This window comes from Excalfactoria chinensis, chromosome 1, assembly GCF_039878825.1.
Source record: "Excalfactoria chinensis isolate bCotChi1 chromosome 1, bCotChi1.hap2, whole genome shotgun sequence".
Taxonomy (NCBI): Eukaryota; Metazoa; Chordata; class Aves; order Galliformes; family Phasianidae; genus Excalfactoria; species Excalfactoria chinensis.
The window spans coordinates 156,051,551-156,069,762 of record NC_092825.1 but is presented as its reverse complement, the minus strand read 5'-3'; the positions used below and the strand labels follow the sequence as shown (position 1 = coordinate 156,069,762).

The following is an 18,212-nucleotide window of genomic DNA, read 5'->3' as shown; positions in this document are numbered from 1 at the left end:
AAAAAGCAGAATCTTTTCCATAATCAGTACAAGCTTCTAAGCTCCAAATTACCATTTTGGGGAGCATCCTTATGTCATGAGACATATAAGGCTGGCTGAAGTTTCCAACACATTAAAGGCTTCTTTTTCAAAATATGCAGTGTATCAGACCCTATGCATCCAGCAGACTGGCAGTCTGTGATGTGGTTGCATGCCAGGAGTTAAAAGTCCACCCAGCAGGGCTTGTGCTTCAAGCTAGATCACCGCAGAAATTTGCAAAACTACAACAGGCTAGTAGTGCTGTTTTACTTCGAGGAATGAATATTAGATTCAGAGGAATTTTGTGATATCCCACTCTTTGGTTTTGTCTTAAAGACTATCTCAGGAAAATCAGCTTCTCACTAGTGCCACATATCTATAGTGTAGCATTTTTATAAGCAGTACGTTGAAGATTCAGGCCTGATTACAGGTGAGTTATTTTCTTTTAGCCTTATTCAGTTTTACACTAATAGGAGAGGAAAGAGAAACTGAAGAAAAGCCATCTTGTACATGAAATGACTGACTCAAGAATTAGATAGCATACCATTTTATACCACTTCTCCACTAGTTCAAACATGTGACTCATTGAATACTAGAGTAAGAATACCAAAGAAGGAAAATTTGTATCTATGGGGTTAAAAAGAAGGTGTTTTTCCCTTTCCTTTTCCTCCCCTTCCCTTCCCTCCCCTTCCCTTTTGAAATTAGGACTTTAATTTCTATGTAATTTTTTTACCTTTCAGTGGGAGGATAGCTTGGTGTCATTTTGCTCATTTATTCAGTTCTCCATATATTCATAGTATAGCAAGATGTTACTTAGGCACAGGAATGTGCTAAGCATGCATTTGCAGCACTACTGTATCCAGTTATTGTTGAATACTTCTATAATTGCCAGGTGTCCATCTTACATGTCAGCCAGGGATCTCTCTGAAAAGACTTGTGTGTTTGCTAGTCCACAACACTAGTTTCTTCATTGCTTCTTTTTCATGTGTCAGCTACAGACAATATTCTCTCTTAAATCTGTCTGAGTTTTAGAGACAAGTGTGTGCTTTCAACAGCTGAGGAAGAGCATGAGAAAAAGTAATACCTCTCCCCATGCTGTTCTATTATCAGATAGTTGTCTGTCTCATCATGTTTTGTTGATAGGTTTTGAGATGCCTGTGCTGTTAGACCTTGATCCCACAAGCTTACTGCCTGCTGCTCAGTGTTTGCACTCACCTTCTGCTCAACACCCACACATACGAAGTCTTAAGCAGTGGCTTACCCAGAAAGTCTGGTACAGGGAGTATTTTACTGCTGTCTCTTTAAAGTTCTACACTTTAAAGTTTCCAAAAAAGTCTCTGTTTCTGAAAGGACTGCACATACCACCAATCCCTCTAGAACCTTGCCATCTGTAAGTTCACAACACAATTAATTCTTTAGTAGCTGAGAAAATACTTAATAAACATGTTAAGTTCTAGAGAAGCACAGTGGCCTGCCTCAGCGTGCAGATACTGTGTGTGTTGAAGTCAGGATGGAGAGGAGAAAAGTGGTATTTACTTGGAGATATAATTCTCCTTCACGGTCTTCTGTTCTCATTAGGGATAAGTCACTCAAGAAAAACTACCTATGAATGTGGCAGTCAAGAAATTCCAAGCTTCTTGGAATTCTTAGAAAGGGTAAAAATGTGGGAATACAAAATGGACTGTATGGAGCAGCAGCTATGGAGCAAGATAAACAGCATGAGAACCAAGGACACCTCTAGAAGAGGAAAGAACAGCTTGTGGCTCCGATTGGATAAGCGCCCACATGAATGGTTGAAGAAGTGTTTATGGAATGTTCTCTTGACATGGAGGGGTGAATGGAAAAGCTAGGAGAAGAAAACTTGTGAAGGTATATAGGTGATGTGAGAACTTGCAATAAAGGATTTGGATCGCTCACAGATGAGTCCATGCATCAGACACAGCATAAAAACAGTATTCCCATATTTAAGATCCATTTTTCTTCTGAGACTAAAGTAACTGAGAAATTATTACAGCAGTACACACAATTTTAAAGAAAAATTAGCTCAGCATTCTAATCCAGTGCAAGGTCAGGGAAGTAGCTGGATAAATAGTCTCCGACAGTTTAAGGCACAATAGAATTTTTAACAAAGGTTGTTGATCCTCACATTTATATAGAGCATTTTGCATTTACGATCAGCATTTGCCTTCTATAAATCAGAGCAATTCAAAGCACTGCAGTCATCTAAAGCAGTCAGATCAGCCCTTTCTTATCCTAATGGACATGAAAAATTGAGAGATCAACAGGAACACTGTCAGGTTTGCTTCCAAACAGGTTTGTTCCCTGCAATGACAGTATCTTCATATTTATTCATCCTACAGATATTTTTGTACAAGTTGTCTCAGTGGTACTGGACCTGAATGCAATTCCTAGTTTAAATGTCAACAGTAGCAGTACAGCTATGCATCCTATTAAGGCCAGTTATTATTTTTTAAATCTGAATGGAATTATGACCAATTAAGTTGGTGCCTAATAACCATTGATAACCTATCTATACAGAGATTTACCTATATATAGTGATGTGTAGAATCCCAGGTAATCTGTGTATCACATCCACACACATGCAACAAATCCATTTATGAAATCTATATAACGTTAACATAGAGTCTGTGAAACACTGAGCTTTCATCAGCTTATCTTGTGTGATCCAGCTTTCAAAAGTCTGTACTTCCAGGTGCAAGGCACCATAAAAACAGGTAGTGTTTTTCTTTACTGATGTAGGTCATCAGTGCCACTTGGCATCTTCCCAGTAATTAACACTTTACTTACTTAAGTGAGCCTATCTCTTCTCTCTTGAGACTGGAATCTTATCTGTCATTTTTAGTGTTCCACGAATAGTCATTTCTTGACAATTATTAATTAGAGGAAAAATTCACTTCTTTCCTGGCATCCATAAAGCATCACATCTGCAGAAATGTCATAATTTCTCAATTAGAAAAGAAAGGGAAAAAAAAGTAAAAGCAGAACTTCTAAAAGAGATTCAGTACTCAGCTAAATATATTTAACCAAGACAGTGCTTTTTCAAGTAGCTATTGGTAAACATAGAACGTAAGTATCAAAGTTATACCTCTGCATTTTCTTAGGATGATTTGCTTCCTATAGAATCATAGAATTACTCAGATTGGAAAAGACCTTGAAGATCATCAAGTCCAACCGCAGCCTAACCATAGTACCCAAACTCTAACAACCCTCTGCTAAATCATATCCCAGAGCACCACATCCAAATGGTTCTTAAACACATCCAGGGATGGTGATTCAACCACCTCCCTGGAGAGCCTATTCCAGTACTTAACTACCCTTTCTGTAAAAAAGTGTTTCCTAATATCCAAACTAAACTTGCTATGGCACAACTTGAGGCCATAAGCCTCTAGTTCAAGAGCATAACCAAGCAGGAATGACACCACACAAGCCCCCATCCAGCAGTCCACCCACAGCAGTGTGCGGTGCTTCCCTCTCCTGTGCCCTCACAGTGTGTACCTTGCTCATTGGGATTGGTACATAGGTGGCAATAGAAGAAATGTGTCCCAAAAAGAAGAGGAAACAGAAGATTTTTGGTCTTTAGAGGTGACCTGGAGAAATTGGTCTCAGCAGGGCAGACTAAGTAACGACTGTCAAAATTCCATTTCCAAGTTACATAGATGCCAGTTCTCCAAAGAAATGCTGTCAAGCAAAATAGACCTAAAATGTGTCAGGCTTTGATATTTTTTGTAACAAGGTGGTCTCTTCCAAGTTCTAACTATGCATTTCAGTAATATGATGTGACATCTTTTTAGGAATAGTCTGAAGTACTTAATGCTGCAATTTAGCTGCAACTAAACTGGGTAAAAGAGCTGGAGAATATACTGCAAAGTAAGTATGAGTGAGAGCAGAGAAAAATATCAAGACATGACGGGCAAGTGGAAATTACAATTGGACAAAGGTTTGGAGTTGGAGGAGGAAACGACCTGAGCAGAACCAGTGCAGAGGGAAAATGAGGAAAGTATGAAGAAAGTGGTAGAAAGATGAGTTAAGGTAGGAGATGATTAGTCATATCTGTTTTAAGGCCTTTGAGACAAAGTCAGTTAATTCTTCTCATCTTTTGAGCCACTTGTAAAACTGCAGTAAGTAATCTGCATCTCTTTCCTAGGACTAGCTGAAACAGTAAATGGTTTTCCCTTGAGTTTATAACTAACAGTTAGGGTTGTGGAGAACATAGTGAAATACAGAAAGACAGCGCTGATCCACAAGTCTAGAAAGTCTGGAAGCTGCTAATCCAGAAGCTCAAGCTCTCAGTTAATAATCTCTCTCAGGCGCTAAATAAAATGTCAGATATCACAAGACTCACCATAGCACCACAGGAACTGGCAGCACCACTCCCTGGGGCCTTCTTAATCCACCTCAGAACCAGCATTTGTATGTTACTTTTTGCACGCTACCTTGCTAGTTTTGTTATTAGTCCCATCTGGTCTATAATCTGCCCTCCTCCCTACACCTTCTTTGCTGTTTGCAAAGAGATATGCTTCATTACACAAAAAGTAATAAGCCTTCATAAATTGCTTGGTGAGCCATGTGTGCTTTAAACCTGGAAAAGAACAGCGCTGTTGCAGAAGTCTGCTAAGCAGGATTAAGTTTTGTAAACTGAAACAATCTCTATTCATAGAAATGCTTGGGTTTCTCAAATGTTGCATCTGTGTGTCGTGGATGGGATGGATAAAATTGCCATTAAATTATGGTTGAATTTTCTCTCTCTTTTTTTTTTTTTTTTTTTTTTTTTTTTTTTTTTTTTTCCCTGTTTTATTCTGTTTTTTGTTTTGTTTTTGTTTTTTTTGAGGGTTGTTTTTGGGTATTTTTTTTGGCAGCACCCTGTTTGCTAATTGTTCGCCAGCAAATCTTATGTGAAGAGGGAGTCTGAAAATAATTCTCATGAGTATTCAATTTGAACATCTGGCATCATCATGAATGTAACGGGTATAATGAGTTTCTCCCCATTGAATGTAAGCAGCATGGTGAGGAAAGGACTTTGAAACAACTGCACCTGAATAAAAGTTGTTTTTAAGAAGTAGATCGCCCTCTCAGTGTGTGAGTCTTAATTCCCACTAACATTAATGACAATAACCCAAGCACATATAGGATAATTAGCGCCCTTGAAGTTTAAATTTGCAGTTTCTGAGACATTCAAATGAAGTGTGCCTAACATTAGGAAAAATGAGGAAATTGCTTCCTTGTTTGGTTGCATTCTGTCTGAAGGGAAAGAAAAAAAAAAAACGATTCACGGCTAGATTAGCTTGTAATTGCCTCAAATTATTTATTTTTAAATCATTCTAATTCTGTTTTCAGAGTTTATTCAGGCTAGTTCAGTTGCTACTTTCAAGCTTTAACTGAAGGGGTTATTTAAAAAAGCCAAGTGACATAATTTGTTTGTGTAGAAACATAGCATAACAATGGAAGAGACATATATAAAGAATGCTATATAGGAATAGTGTTGCTTTTGTCTGGTAACATCAGACATACTTCTGTGCACCCACTTTTGATATCCTAATGCCAGTGATTAGTGATGTAGTAACAAAAGAAAAGAGAAGAAAGGGGAGGAAATGGAAGCAAAGGAAGGAAGAGAGGAGAGGAGAGGAGAGGAGAGGAGAGAAGAGGAGAGGAGAGGAGAGGAGAGGAGAGGAGAGGAGAGGAGAGGAGAGGAGAGGAGAGGAGAGGAGAGGAGAGGAGAGGAGAGGAGAGGAGAGGAGAGGAGAGGAGAGGAGAGGAGAGGAGAGGAGAGGAGAGGAGAGGAGAGGAGAGGAGAGGAGAGGAGAGGAGAGGAGAGGAGAGGAGAGGAGAGGAGAGGAGAGGAGAGGAGAAAGTATCTTTGAGGTACCATCAAAGAGTTGCTTTTCTAAAATATCTTTGAGCTGCAAACAGTATAACTAAAATTTGTTCTCTGAGCTGTGTTGGTAGAAGGGTTTAAGAAGGTCAGCTGTGAGATAGGGGTAATAAGGGCCTCAAATTTTCTTCTGTCAGGAGATGAGGACTGGTGGAGAGAACATCAATGTTTCCATCTGCTTGTAGGACCTTCCCTTCCTTCCCACCACCTCAAAAATGTCCTGCAAACCCAAACTTTCCACTACTCTCAGATTGTAGGTCACTTGTTGGTATCAACATTGCACACACCTTGTCAATGAAGGACCATACTCAGATCCTTAGGCTGTAGCAGAGTTTAATTTCCAGTCAGTTGAAGTCCTGAGAAGAATCTTCTGAGGCTCCAGTGATTGCTTCTAGTGTATAAAATTGATTTTTTTCCTTCAAGACATCCCCAGTCTCAGCTTCACATTTTCCTGACACATGCCAGCATGCAGACAACAGTGCCCATTGCTCACTTTTGAACTCCTCCTCTTTACACCTAGTCACCGTCAAAAAACCCTCCATCTCCCTTGTGCTATCACTAAAAATCCTATCATTCTTCCACTTAGAATCATGGAATGGCCTGGGCTGAAAAGGACCACAATGATCATCTAGTTTCAGCCCTTCTACTATGTGCAGGGTTGCCAACAACCAGACCAGGCTGCCCAGAGCCACACCCAGCCTGGCCTTGAATGCCTCCAGGGATGGGGCATCCACAACCTCCTTGGGCAACTTGTTTCAGTGTGTTACCACCCTCTGTGTGAAAAACTTCTTCCTAACCTCAGCCTCCCCTGTCTTAGTTTAAAACCATTACCCCTTGTTCTATCCACCCATGTAAACAGTTGTACCCCCTTCAGTTTATGCAGTCCCTTCAAGAACTGGAAGGTCACTTTTCTTAATATATTGAACAAATATTCAGATTTTTCTTTTATTTTCTTTTATTTCATCTCACTTTCTGGATTCTGACTTCTGCCATGTGACCTTGTGCAAGAGTAACTTTACTTTGGCTTTTTTTTTTTTTTTTTTTTTTTTTTTTTTTGAGCCCTTTCTCAAGTAACATTCAATGTATCATAGAATCATAGAATTAGTTATGCTGGAAAAGACCTTCAGGTTCATCAAGTCCAACCACAGAGCTGTTTCCTACAAATCAAGAGGTGGATACGGTACTGCTCATACAGGAAGGACCCCCTGACATTTCAATTTCTTAGTATTTGTGTTACTTGAAACTACTTCAGGCCTTCTGAAAGAAACTGAGATCCTGAAGACAGCTAAGGAAGCTCAAAAGCTGTCTTTGCTAAGACGACTGTTAAGTTTGTTTGTTTGTTTGTTTGTTTGTTTGTTTTCACACATTGTTTCCTTCATGTATAATAGTTTCAGATATAGTAAAAAAAGGATCCAATTATGGTTGCCTTCAGCAGGAGAAAGAAACAGACAAATCCTCCTTAATGAAATATAGTGGCTGTAGAGAAGTTTAGATTCAAGAGCGTCTTCTCTTTAGAGGGCATGATGATCTACGCTGACATTCATTTCTATTTAAAGATTTTTCTCTAGCACATTAACTGTAAAAACCAAGAATTTTTAGTACCTTTCAGATATCTGTGCAGCATGTAGAGAAAGGCTTATGTAAGAGTTCATACTATTATCTTAAAATCTTGAAATGCTGTTTTATTACAGAATCACAGAGTATCAGCTAAGATCTTCCATGCTTGTTATCTGCTAAGACTATCTTCCTTTCTAATGACAACTGACAGTTGTTGTTGTAAGTTATTGTATAACGTACCCTGTTTCCTACAGCTTAAAGACATACCTCATGACCTCCCAGAACCTCCAAAAATGATTTCCCATGCTGACTTTCCCCTACTCGTAGTGCTTCACAGTTTGCTTATTTGAAAAACAAGCAAGCTAGATAGAAGCCAAGGATAACTTCTATTGTTTGTATTTATAGTTGTGAACTCTATGTCATTATTTCCCTCCTCTTGTATTTGTTTAGTCTCTCAAACTGAAAACTCTTTGAAGTAGTAGCTGTTTATGGCAAGCTGATTTTGTTTTTTTGCTGTGTTTTTTTTTTTTTGTTTGTTTTTGTTTGCTTGTTTGTTTTATGTGGGTGCTTTTTTGGTTGTTATTTGTTTGTTTGTTTGTTTTTGCCATCGCAAATGCCCTGCAATGGAATTGGTGCAGGCAAAAAATTACCATAACAACAGCCATCATTTTGACAGTTCATGATGTTGTTCTTGTTGATGTCATCAAAAGGAGCATTATATCATTTTAAACCCTACTTTTTATGTCAGGAAATTAGGATCATGGCATTAGTAGAACTCAGGAAGAAGGAAAGCTTGGGAATATGTCCTTCATCTGTTTTCATGACACTGTATTGGTGCACTGGCAAAATTTCCAGAACCTTGAGAATTTCTGCTAAAGTGGTTAGACCAAAAGTCTTAAGATAAACAAATAAAAAGTTGTCAGTTTTATGATCCATTTCTTTAGAAGTGCCTATAAGAAAGAAAAAGTATCTGTAGGAAAACTTGTGCTAGCAGATCATGGGGAAGTCTATGCTTTTGAATTTACAAGAGAGTTTTCTGTTGTTGCCATTGCTCAGTCATTTGTTTTTCAGATATTAATTCCAGATCGCTACAGATCCTGAAGATAAGCTACTGCCTATGCATTTCAACCAGGAGTGTCTCCCATATGTGAATTAGTAGTCTGTAGTTAATTTTAATTGTAGTGTTATAAATGTTATTAATGCCCAGGTATGCGTTAATAAAACTGCTAGAAATTTATGAATTATCCCCAAGTTCTGCAATGACTATATACATATAAAAACAGAGGTTCGGTTTATTTCCTGGCCACTGAGTGAGTTATAATATACCATGATTACTTGTAATTACAATTATTTTCACTGTGTAGACTTAGCCTACCTTGTCTTCATTGGGCAGCTGTTATGCATGAGGTTAGATATAACCACAGAAAGCTAGATAAAAGTAAACGGCACAAATCAGTGCTGCTGATAAAAAAAGCACACACCTAACAGCGTCTGAAATAGATGACCTAGAAAAGTAAATGGCTTTTCTTTCTTTTCTGACACATCAGTCTGAGACATTTTTAATATGCCTTTAGACTTCAGTGTATTTATGATCAGCCAGTCACTTCTTTTTTTTCTTTTTACCATGATATTTTTTTGTGTTGGGTCTAATCTGGATCCACTGCATGTAAACAGTGTTGGGCCAGAAGGCTGTTGCTGAGGCACTGCTGCCTCAGAACAAGCAAATCACACTGATCTCTTAGATGTCTTCAATATATTGATGAGAAGGCTTCCCCGCTTACATATGTCTGATCTTCCTGTAGCTGGTTCTCTGAGACAGGTATCCGTTTGCGGCCCTCCATGAAAATGCTATAAAGCCAATGTTGGGCTGGTTGCCAGCTGTATCTGTTCAGGTACAAATATCCTCTTCTGCTTACATTACGGGCAGTTATTTGGATTCTTGTCAGAGTTTTCTTTTGATCTAGCTTCCTTCTATATAGTGCTTCTGTAAAGACTTTCCACTTTAATTGTCTTTTATCCTAAGAACCTTTCTAGTGTGTCTCAGTGAGGAGTTCTGTACATGAGTATCGGAGCTACCAAACTTAAAATGGAATCAGAAGTTGCAGTGGGGTAAGCTAAGTAAAATTCATAAGCAAAAAATGCACCCCTTGGCTTTATTAATGAAACCATTGAGAAAAAAAAAATAAATAAATAAAAAAATTAAAAAAAAATCTGTACAAATATGAAAAAATACTTACTATTTAAAATGCAGATTTCATTATCTCCAAAAATTCTCCATAAATTTTAGTTTAGTATTAAATGAGGTTTTCTTCAATCTGCATAAAACGAAAGCAAACCGCTCTATTTGGGATAATTGCATTGAATCCAGAATGATTTTAATTCACTAAAATATGAATAACTTAAAATTACTGTTACGATATGCAAACAAAAAGAATCTTTTTGATTTTGTTTCAGAGTTACCCGGTGCTGAATGAGATGGAGCCCCTGGGGTCTACTAGATGTCTTCCTTTGACTTATGCTCCATTTGATGACTTTTTTACTAACCACTTTATTCACATTAGGAATAGAGCTTTTTGTAGCTAAAAATTAAATAACAAAAGAACTGTGTGTATGAGCACCATACAGATAATGATTTCACCTAAAAATAATTCATCTGAAACCTTGTGACAGTGTAGAATTTTATTATACTGCTGCTGTATGTTTTGCATCCTTCTTATTTAAGAACTTACTTCTACCTTGGACTCTGTCTTGGATTGCTTACTTTGAATGGCTAGGAAGAGCACCAGATCATATAATAATTTTGATAACTTTTTGGACACATCTAAGAATCCTGCCTAATATCACAAACTGATCTCTGATTATTCTTCTTTGCACATTTCAGGCTGTTTGAGATATTTCCCTTTTCTCTTAACATACGCTATTACCTCTTTCAAACAGCCTTTATTCTTCTAGGATCTGGAATATACATTGATGGAGCACCCATCCTTGCATGGAACTTCTTGATAGTACAGTAATCTCATTATTAATATAGATCTTAACATGGCATTCTAAAACATTTTTAAAACGATAAAATAATGACATTTATAGGTGCAACTATAAATTTTTAGCAGCAAAATGTTGTCTTGCATTTCTAAAGGAAAAACAAGCTCTTTCCTCTGCTGTTTATAGTATAGAGTGCAATCTGCAGCATTTGGATGAGTGACTTTTTTAATCCTAACAGGTTCATCACCTATAGGTTGTTTTTTTTCACAATATTTAGAAGACATTTCCATTTTACCTACTTCAATGCTTCTGTAGCAGACAGAAGTGCTGTCCTTAGCCCTAGTCAATAGCCTGAATTTACCCATGTGGGAAAAAATAAGTTCTCCATCTGGGCCATGATGAGGTCAAGAAAATGCACCACAGGAGCTTCTCCAGTTAAAGCAGTCTAAAGCTCAACCGAATCTGGGTTTCTGGCTGGAACTGAGTATTGTATTAAATGCAGTTCTTTGGTTGGGGACAGTCCAAGTGGTGGGAAGAAGGCAATGACTGTCATTTTATCTAATTATTTACCTCTGGACACAGCAAAGACAAGCTGTATTTTCAAGTAATTTGGTTCAAATCCAGTACATAAATCAAAGAATAAAATTTTGATTAAAGTTTTTGTTAGACTGGGGTTTTTATTTGCTCAGACTCCTCTTTCTATATTTTTAGCATAGCTTGCTGGCTCTCACAAAAAAAAAAAAAAAAAAGAAAAAAGAAAAAAAAAAGAAAAAGAAAAAAAGGGATTTCATCCTCTTATTTGCCCATTGGACTCATCACTGTAATTTCTTGAGGGTATAGTTTGTCACGGTAGGATGATTACATGCTTTTCAGAACAATTTAATTTGATGTAACAATACTGTAACTCTTACTAAATCTTCCAGAGATACTCTGTAGAATATCCAAATTAAGTGCAATAACCAATCCATGCCTATATTTTAATACTGGCTAACTCTACTTTATTTTGGATAAAGTATTTGTATTACTTTAAAATTAGTAAAAATTATCTCGGAAAAAGATACATTTATCCTACCAAAGGTAAAACATTTCTTTTGGTAATGAAATACTGTGACATCTAAATGCTGCTCTAGTCAAGTGAGGCCTAACATTGAATGGAGTTAATATACAATTTCTGATAATTTGGAGTTTAACCATATTGCTGTTGTAGGTGGGCAAGAAAGAATCCTGTACTATCAAGCCTGAAATCATTTAATCAGGAATGTAAATCAGTTACGTGCTTCTGTTACCAAATGTTGATAGAATTGGCTATGGTAGATTGTTGTTTTTTAATTATAGCTGCCCTGTAATATTGTTGTGTTATCAGGTTCCAAGAAGGAAATAGTGTGGTATGATAGTTTGATATGCCAAATGACCACTCATACTGCCAATATGTAAATACTACCAGGGGTGAGTTCTTTCTATAGGATGAAAACCACATCCCTAAAGCAATGAATGCCATACTTCCCTATATGTATTTATGTTTAGATAATTTATTTAAATAATGTTCCTGCTACATGCTTTATAGCCCTCTGCCTTTTGCAACACAAATTTTAGCTTATATTGCAGACTGTGCAAGTCATTTGGCAAATGTAATTTCCATCCCTGCATACTAATCGATTTCTTCACAAACACCTGCTATCAGTTATGATAATAAAAATGCCATTCTAAATTGAAAAGGGGCCAAATGGAGCTTCCTAAGGAAATGACTTAAGTGTCTTTCAATGCCTTTAATGTAGTAATGTTCTTGTAGTGCCAACACTTTTTCAGAGCATTTGCATTTTATATAATTCTACTCTGTTACATCTTTTTTTCTGTCTTAATGGATTCTCATAACCATTGCTATGAAGCAGTTTGTAGGGAGATTGGAGAGGAATTTCTGTGTTTTGTCTCTCATGGGATTAAATCCAGACAAACTGACATAGTCTAAATTCCTTAGCACAGATCTGATTCCATATCACTGCACTAGTTTAATTATTAAATGACTGTATCAGATCCCATAACATCACGGGAAAATGTTGCAAAGTTGGGAAGTGTTTTGCCTTTGGATGCCAGTTTCTTCCCCAAATATAAGCCTAAATTTAGCAGCTAGATTGCTAGTAGCATCTGAATTATCCAGGGTCACTTTATATCTCCTTCCATCCCATGAAATAACTTCCCAATGACAGCCTTTGCCAGAGCCTAATCGTTTTCAGCTCTGTTAGGTCTTGTCTCAGCTCTGAAATGTCTCACTGGCTTGCATCTCTATTGTCATCTCCTCTGACAATATTCTCCATGTTATTTCTAAGGAAACAATCAACTTACTGATTTATTCTCATTTTCATTTTCTCTCAGCTCTAGCTGCCCAAGCATATGCGCTTAAGGAAGAGAATGACAGTCTTCGATGGCAACTAGATGCTTATAGAAATGAAGTGGAGCTTCTGAAACAAGAGAAAGGACAGCTCTTTCGAACAGAAGAAAGCCTTACAAAGGATCAGCAGCTTCAGTTCCTACAGCAGACGATGCAAGGCATGCAGCAGGTATTGCTTTGGAAAGAAAACACAGGTCTTCTCTTTTAGGAAAATGCTGCCAAGGATCTATTCTATATGCAAGGCTATTAGTCTCAAATTGCTAGTTTGACTTCTTTTCAAAATCAAAATCTTGCTGATTTTAGATGGGGGGAACAGGAGGAGAAGCTGGGGACATTTTTAGGGACAGTCATTTTAGGAATCCCTAAACTGTAAACCCATTGATCATTCAAGAAAGCTTCCTATGCATGTTGTAGTTAGGAGAAAATTACTTCGGTACATCCTCTACTTTTCTCCTCATTTAATCCAATTAGCCTTAATTTTGCACAGGAGCTCAGGAAAGTTTTTTTCAGCTTAGCAGAGTGGTGCCTTCATTTCATTTGTTCTGCATCTTTAGGTGCATCTCCACTTCTCAGCTTCGTCTTTTCTTCTGCCGACTCTCCTTTGAGGATCTCAAAGATCTCTAGTTTGTCCAGATTGCCCTCCTGCAAATTTGCAAATGGACAGTAACACCAGTATTATCTCCCAAGGTTTTATTATTTTTTTCTGATCCACAAATGTAATGTTCCTATTCAGGCAGTGGTTCAGTGCAGCAACAAAGCTGATAACCAGTAAGCCATTAACTGCTGTGCGTCCCTTTAGGAGAGACTTGGGTTTCTATATGCATTACCCTGTATTTGATGGTGTGCTCCTGATACTGAGCAGGCCAAGTCTTGCCTACCACATCCAGACCTGTTCCCACTGCTTTCTCTCAGATGTACATTAATACATAATCACTTTTTGTTCAGTATGCATGCATATTACTTCTTTCCTGCCTGGATACATACATTTGGCTGCTACATAACAGAGAGCAAGGGCAGTGGCTCACCATGACACTAGGTTGGGTTCCCATCTAAGAATACTCCTCCAGTGAAGAAAGGCTGACAGAATTGGGGTTGGTTCAGTCTGGAGAAGAGAAGGCTCTGAGAAGACTTTGTTTTAGTTTTTCAGTACTTGAAAGAAGCTCAAAAGAAGTATGTATATAGTAATAAGACAAGGAGAAATGGTTTTAAACTAGGAGAGAATAGGTTTGGATTAGATATAAGAAAGAAATTGTTCACTATGAAAGTGGTGAGGCACTGGAACAGGATACCCAGAGAAGCTGTGGATTCTTCATCCTTGGGAGGGTTTAAGGCCAGGTTGGATGGAGCTTTGAGTAACATAATATATTGGAAGATGTCCCAGCCCACAGCAGGGTGTTTGAACTAGATGAGTTTTAAGGTCCTTTCCAACAGAAACCAATCTGTGATGCTGTGAAGCTACAATTTACAAAAGAGCTGCTCAGCTCTGTCACTGCAGAGGTTAATTTGGCCTTATTCATGAATGCCCTGAAGCGACACATGTCCTCCTCAATCACTCATGGTTATTAGATTCCAAAAGGGAACAAGTTGTACCCACTTCCAGATTGTACTAAGCTGGTTTATAGGACAAAACTCCACAGCCAGGAGATATTAACTTATGTATGAGCTGCCTGGCAGGATTAAGAATTGCACTGCTATCACAGAACCTATCGAATCCAACCAGTCTACAAATCCTGCTTAACACCAAATAATGGAGCACAAGATGAGCTTAAGTACTACATATGTGTTTATATGAACATAAGCCCCATCTAAGCCCTCAGAGTTTTACCAAATCAGAGTGATTTATCATATGGAAGTGTATTTTGGAATGAAACAGAAAAGAAGTCATTGATCATTCAGGAATAAAATCTTTCCTGTACTCAGGAATAAAGCCACTGATGAAAAATACTTACATATCATTGTCTTTGTTACATTTAACTGCGTATAAAATATTGTTCTGAATTTCAGCCTACTGCTAATTCTCCATTAAAATTAGTGAAAAATCAGCACAAAATCAAAAGACTAGAGCTCTAATGCTCATTTTGCATTTTTTATCATTTCCTACCTGGGGTCTGAATGAAGGATAATCAAGACGGGAGAATATAAATAGATTGCTATCATAACTTCAAGAAAATGTTAATAACACAAGCCAATAACAGAGAATGACTTACTTATCTTTCTGTTCAGCTGAGCAATGGACACTATAGTCACAGTTCCTCTGAGAGTTTTTATGTTCATGACAGTTTTGCTGTGAGGTTGAATTTTTCTTGTTTGCCATCCAGGGGGTTGAATCTACCAACTCTCAGTGGGATATAATTAGAGATGGCCCAAGGAGCTGGAGAAGACATTGCAGATAATCCGGTCTGACAATATGCTGAGGAGGGCAGCAACACAGAGGCACAGGAGGTGGAGTTCAGAATATTTGGTGGGAAATTATCAGTCAATTAAGCAGCTGGATGATGGCTTTGGATTTCAATGATTAGCTGTAGTCATGACATCTCATGACCTTTGTGCTTTTCATGCAGCTCATCCATGAATATTTAGAACTAAACCTTTGATTTAGGTAGACTTTGTTTTATCTCAGCTTGGCTTTGTAAGTGCTGAGGGATGACAATCTTAGCTGAAATCCATCAGTATAGCAGGTGCTCAGCATCTATGGAAATCAGTCTCTCTATGAAATATTAAACATATACCCAGAACTCGAGTGGTAATAATTTAACAAGAAGACCTGTATTCTCTTTTATCCTTTTCTATATATTAAAATTAATGTCAGGCAAGGTAAACTGAGTGCCACTGAATTCCCAAATCCTACATATATGTCAGCATTAAAAAAAAGTATTTCTCCCATCTCTTTCCTCTCTATTTCTCCCACACTTTTAGAAACCCTTCTTTCTTATAACTTTGAGAACTAGAGATTAATTGATTTGAGCTGCAGTCTGTAAAGCAGATTTATCTGAGAAAAAGTGGATACACTTTCAGAATCAAGAATTTATTTATTTATTTGTTTGTTTTTGTAAACATTTGGTGCCAAACAATAGCAAATAGCACAACCTCAATGTATTTTTAATGTAATTCTACCATCTGGCCATTTTTCAGGATGCTTTCCCACATTTGCAGGACTGATGAAATGAATGTTTATTTTCTCTTCTATTACTGCTACTGTTCCAAAGCAGCGACAGCAAAATAGCATAGATGTTTGCTTATGAAATACACCTTTTGGGCAATAGTAGCAAGCTCCCCATTTATTGTGTCTAAAAAAGAATATCCTTTGGACTAATGGCATTGAACTTACGGGTTTTGAGTCAACTTTCTCCATAAAACTGTGTCACAGTTTAATTTCATACCCGCTGTGAGATCTCAAATAAATGGAAATAATGTCTTGTATCCATGGTAACAAATGAGATACACTTTACCTGATTTTGAGATGGAAATTGAATTAACTTGTCACCGCTGCATAGGTAGCACTACCTTCAATTTATTTCTATATGTGAACACACATACCAAGCAGATCACTTTTCAAATGGTCCCATTTTTCAGCAGTGTTTGGTATTCTGTAATACAGTCTGTGATCACAAGGAAGGATGTTTTAGTTTTAACTATTTTTACATTATTTCACAGCACTCTTTTAAGAAATTTTTAAATTTTGACTTCTTTTCTGAAATATTTTACCAGATACATGACTACAGGTAATGCAGAAAGTAGCATCCGGTAGTGCTGCTTGATGCTTGCCACTGTAAGACTCAGATTTCATCAGGTATATAACTTGTCCAAATGCCAACCTTTTGGTTTGCCATATTCTATGTGGAATAGCAAGTAGAATTCTTTTAGAAGGTTTTCAAGAAAAATCTTTCAACTGTTCTGAGAACAAAGTTTAAAAACACAAAAAATGTTTTTCTTGATTGTTGTCCACCAAAGAATATTCCTGAGGAACTGCACTTGTCACCTTCACGCTTCGAAACAAGGACTCGGGATCTACCAATGAATCACTGTTGAGTCAGTGATGTGGTTTCCACATCCTTTAAAAAAATCTACCTGAAGCTGAAAAGCCTTTGAAAAATCTGAATGTGCCATGTATGTGATGTCAGTCATCAGCACGCATTCAAATAAATCCTACATCTTCACTGTGCACTCAGGGCTGTGAACCATATCCATAGAGCAGCCACTAGTGCAGTGTGTTAAACCTCAAGGTAGTCCAAAGCCTACAGAGCACCATTCAGGTTCTGGAAGTATACTACTTCCTTTAGCATGGGTCTTTACTTGAACTAACTTGCTCCAAATTTTGATCAGGTTTAATTGGCCAAGGTATGGTGCTGTGTTTGCATAACTATAGTAATCTAGCTCGTTTTCCAATAGGCTGGTGATTTGACACAGTGCTTCACTGCATTGTGTAAATATGCCATACTAATGTTCTTTCCTCTCACAGCCGCTTGAGCATGATACAGTACAGGCTGATGTAAATTCCTGTAAGCAAGGCCATGATCCAGAAATCCCCATTTAAACCATGCTTCCACCTAAGTCTTCTCTATGAAATGTACCCTACAATTCTTCTGGTGCACATGCTGAGGTGTGCTTGGGACATGTGAGAGGTACCTCATAGCCCAGGATCCCCAAGGGGCCTTTTTCATTATCTGGGCTCAGGTTCACGCTCCTAACATACAGTGACAGCACAGGCTCCCCTTCGTTCGTGGTGATGCATTAAAATCTAGCCACAGGGTTATTGCATTAGCGGGGGATGTGCGGGGGTGCCTCACTTAAAATCATGGCTCGAGGTGAAAAGCAAGAACAATAGGAATAGTTGTGGGTGGTAAGCATAGGGCTGACATGAAGGCTTAGGCACTGCTGCCACTGCCATGGACTGTTAGCTCTGGATGTCTCAGCAGGAGGCTGAACACATTCTGACCCTGTTAATGACCCACATGGGTGCCACTCTGGTGCAGCGTGATGAAAGTCCTCTTTTGTCTCATCTTCTTTCTTCCTTTTCCCCCCCTCCCCCTCCAAACAGTATCAAATTAACTCGAACAGCAATACAGATTCTAAACCTAAGTGTTCAGAAGGCAGGAACTGCCAGAACTACAGACTCTTTATTTTGCTCTCTGCGCCTCAGGGACCCTTCCCTGTTCTGTGCTGCAGACAGGGAGTGCACAGTTAATTATCACCTATTCAATACGTCCCTGGCCTTGTTGTTCAATATGCAACACAGAGCCTTTCTGCGACGCCACATTACTCATGACATTTCCTACTGAGAACTAGCTTTTGCAGTTTACCAATCATTTAGCATGTAAAATAAATAGCACATGCATCTGAAAATTACTCTTCTGATCTTAAAGGGCTCTTGATAAATGC

At 38.0% G+C, this 18,212-nt stretch overlaps 1 protein-coding gene across 6 annotated transcripts in view; it reads left to right on the top strand.

Moving 5' to 3' along the window:
• ENOX1 (ecto-NOX disulfide-thiol exchanger 1) overlaps window positions 1-18,212 on the top strand; it is a 360,206-nt gene that overhangs the window by 304,666 nt on the left and 37,328 nt on the right. For all 6 annotated transcript variants that reach the window (XM_072358786.1, XM_072358747.1, XM_072358765.1 and 3 more), the window contains one exon: window positions 12,818-13,002. In XM_072358786.1, the coding sequence (XP_072214887.1) occupies window positions 12,818-13,002 (185 nt within the window). The remainder of the gene's footprint in view (window positions 1-12,817; window positions 13,003-18,212) is intronic.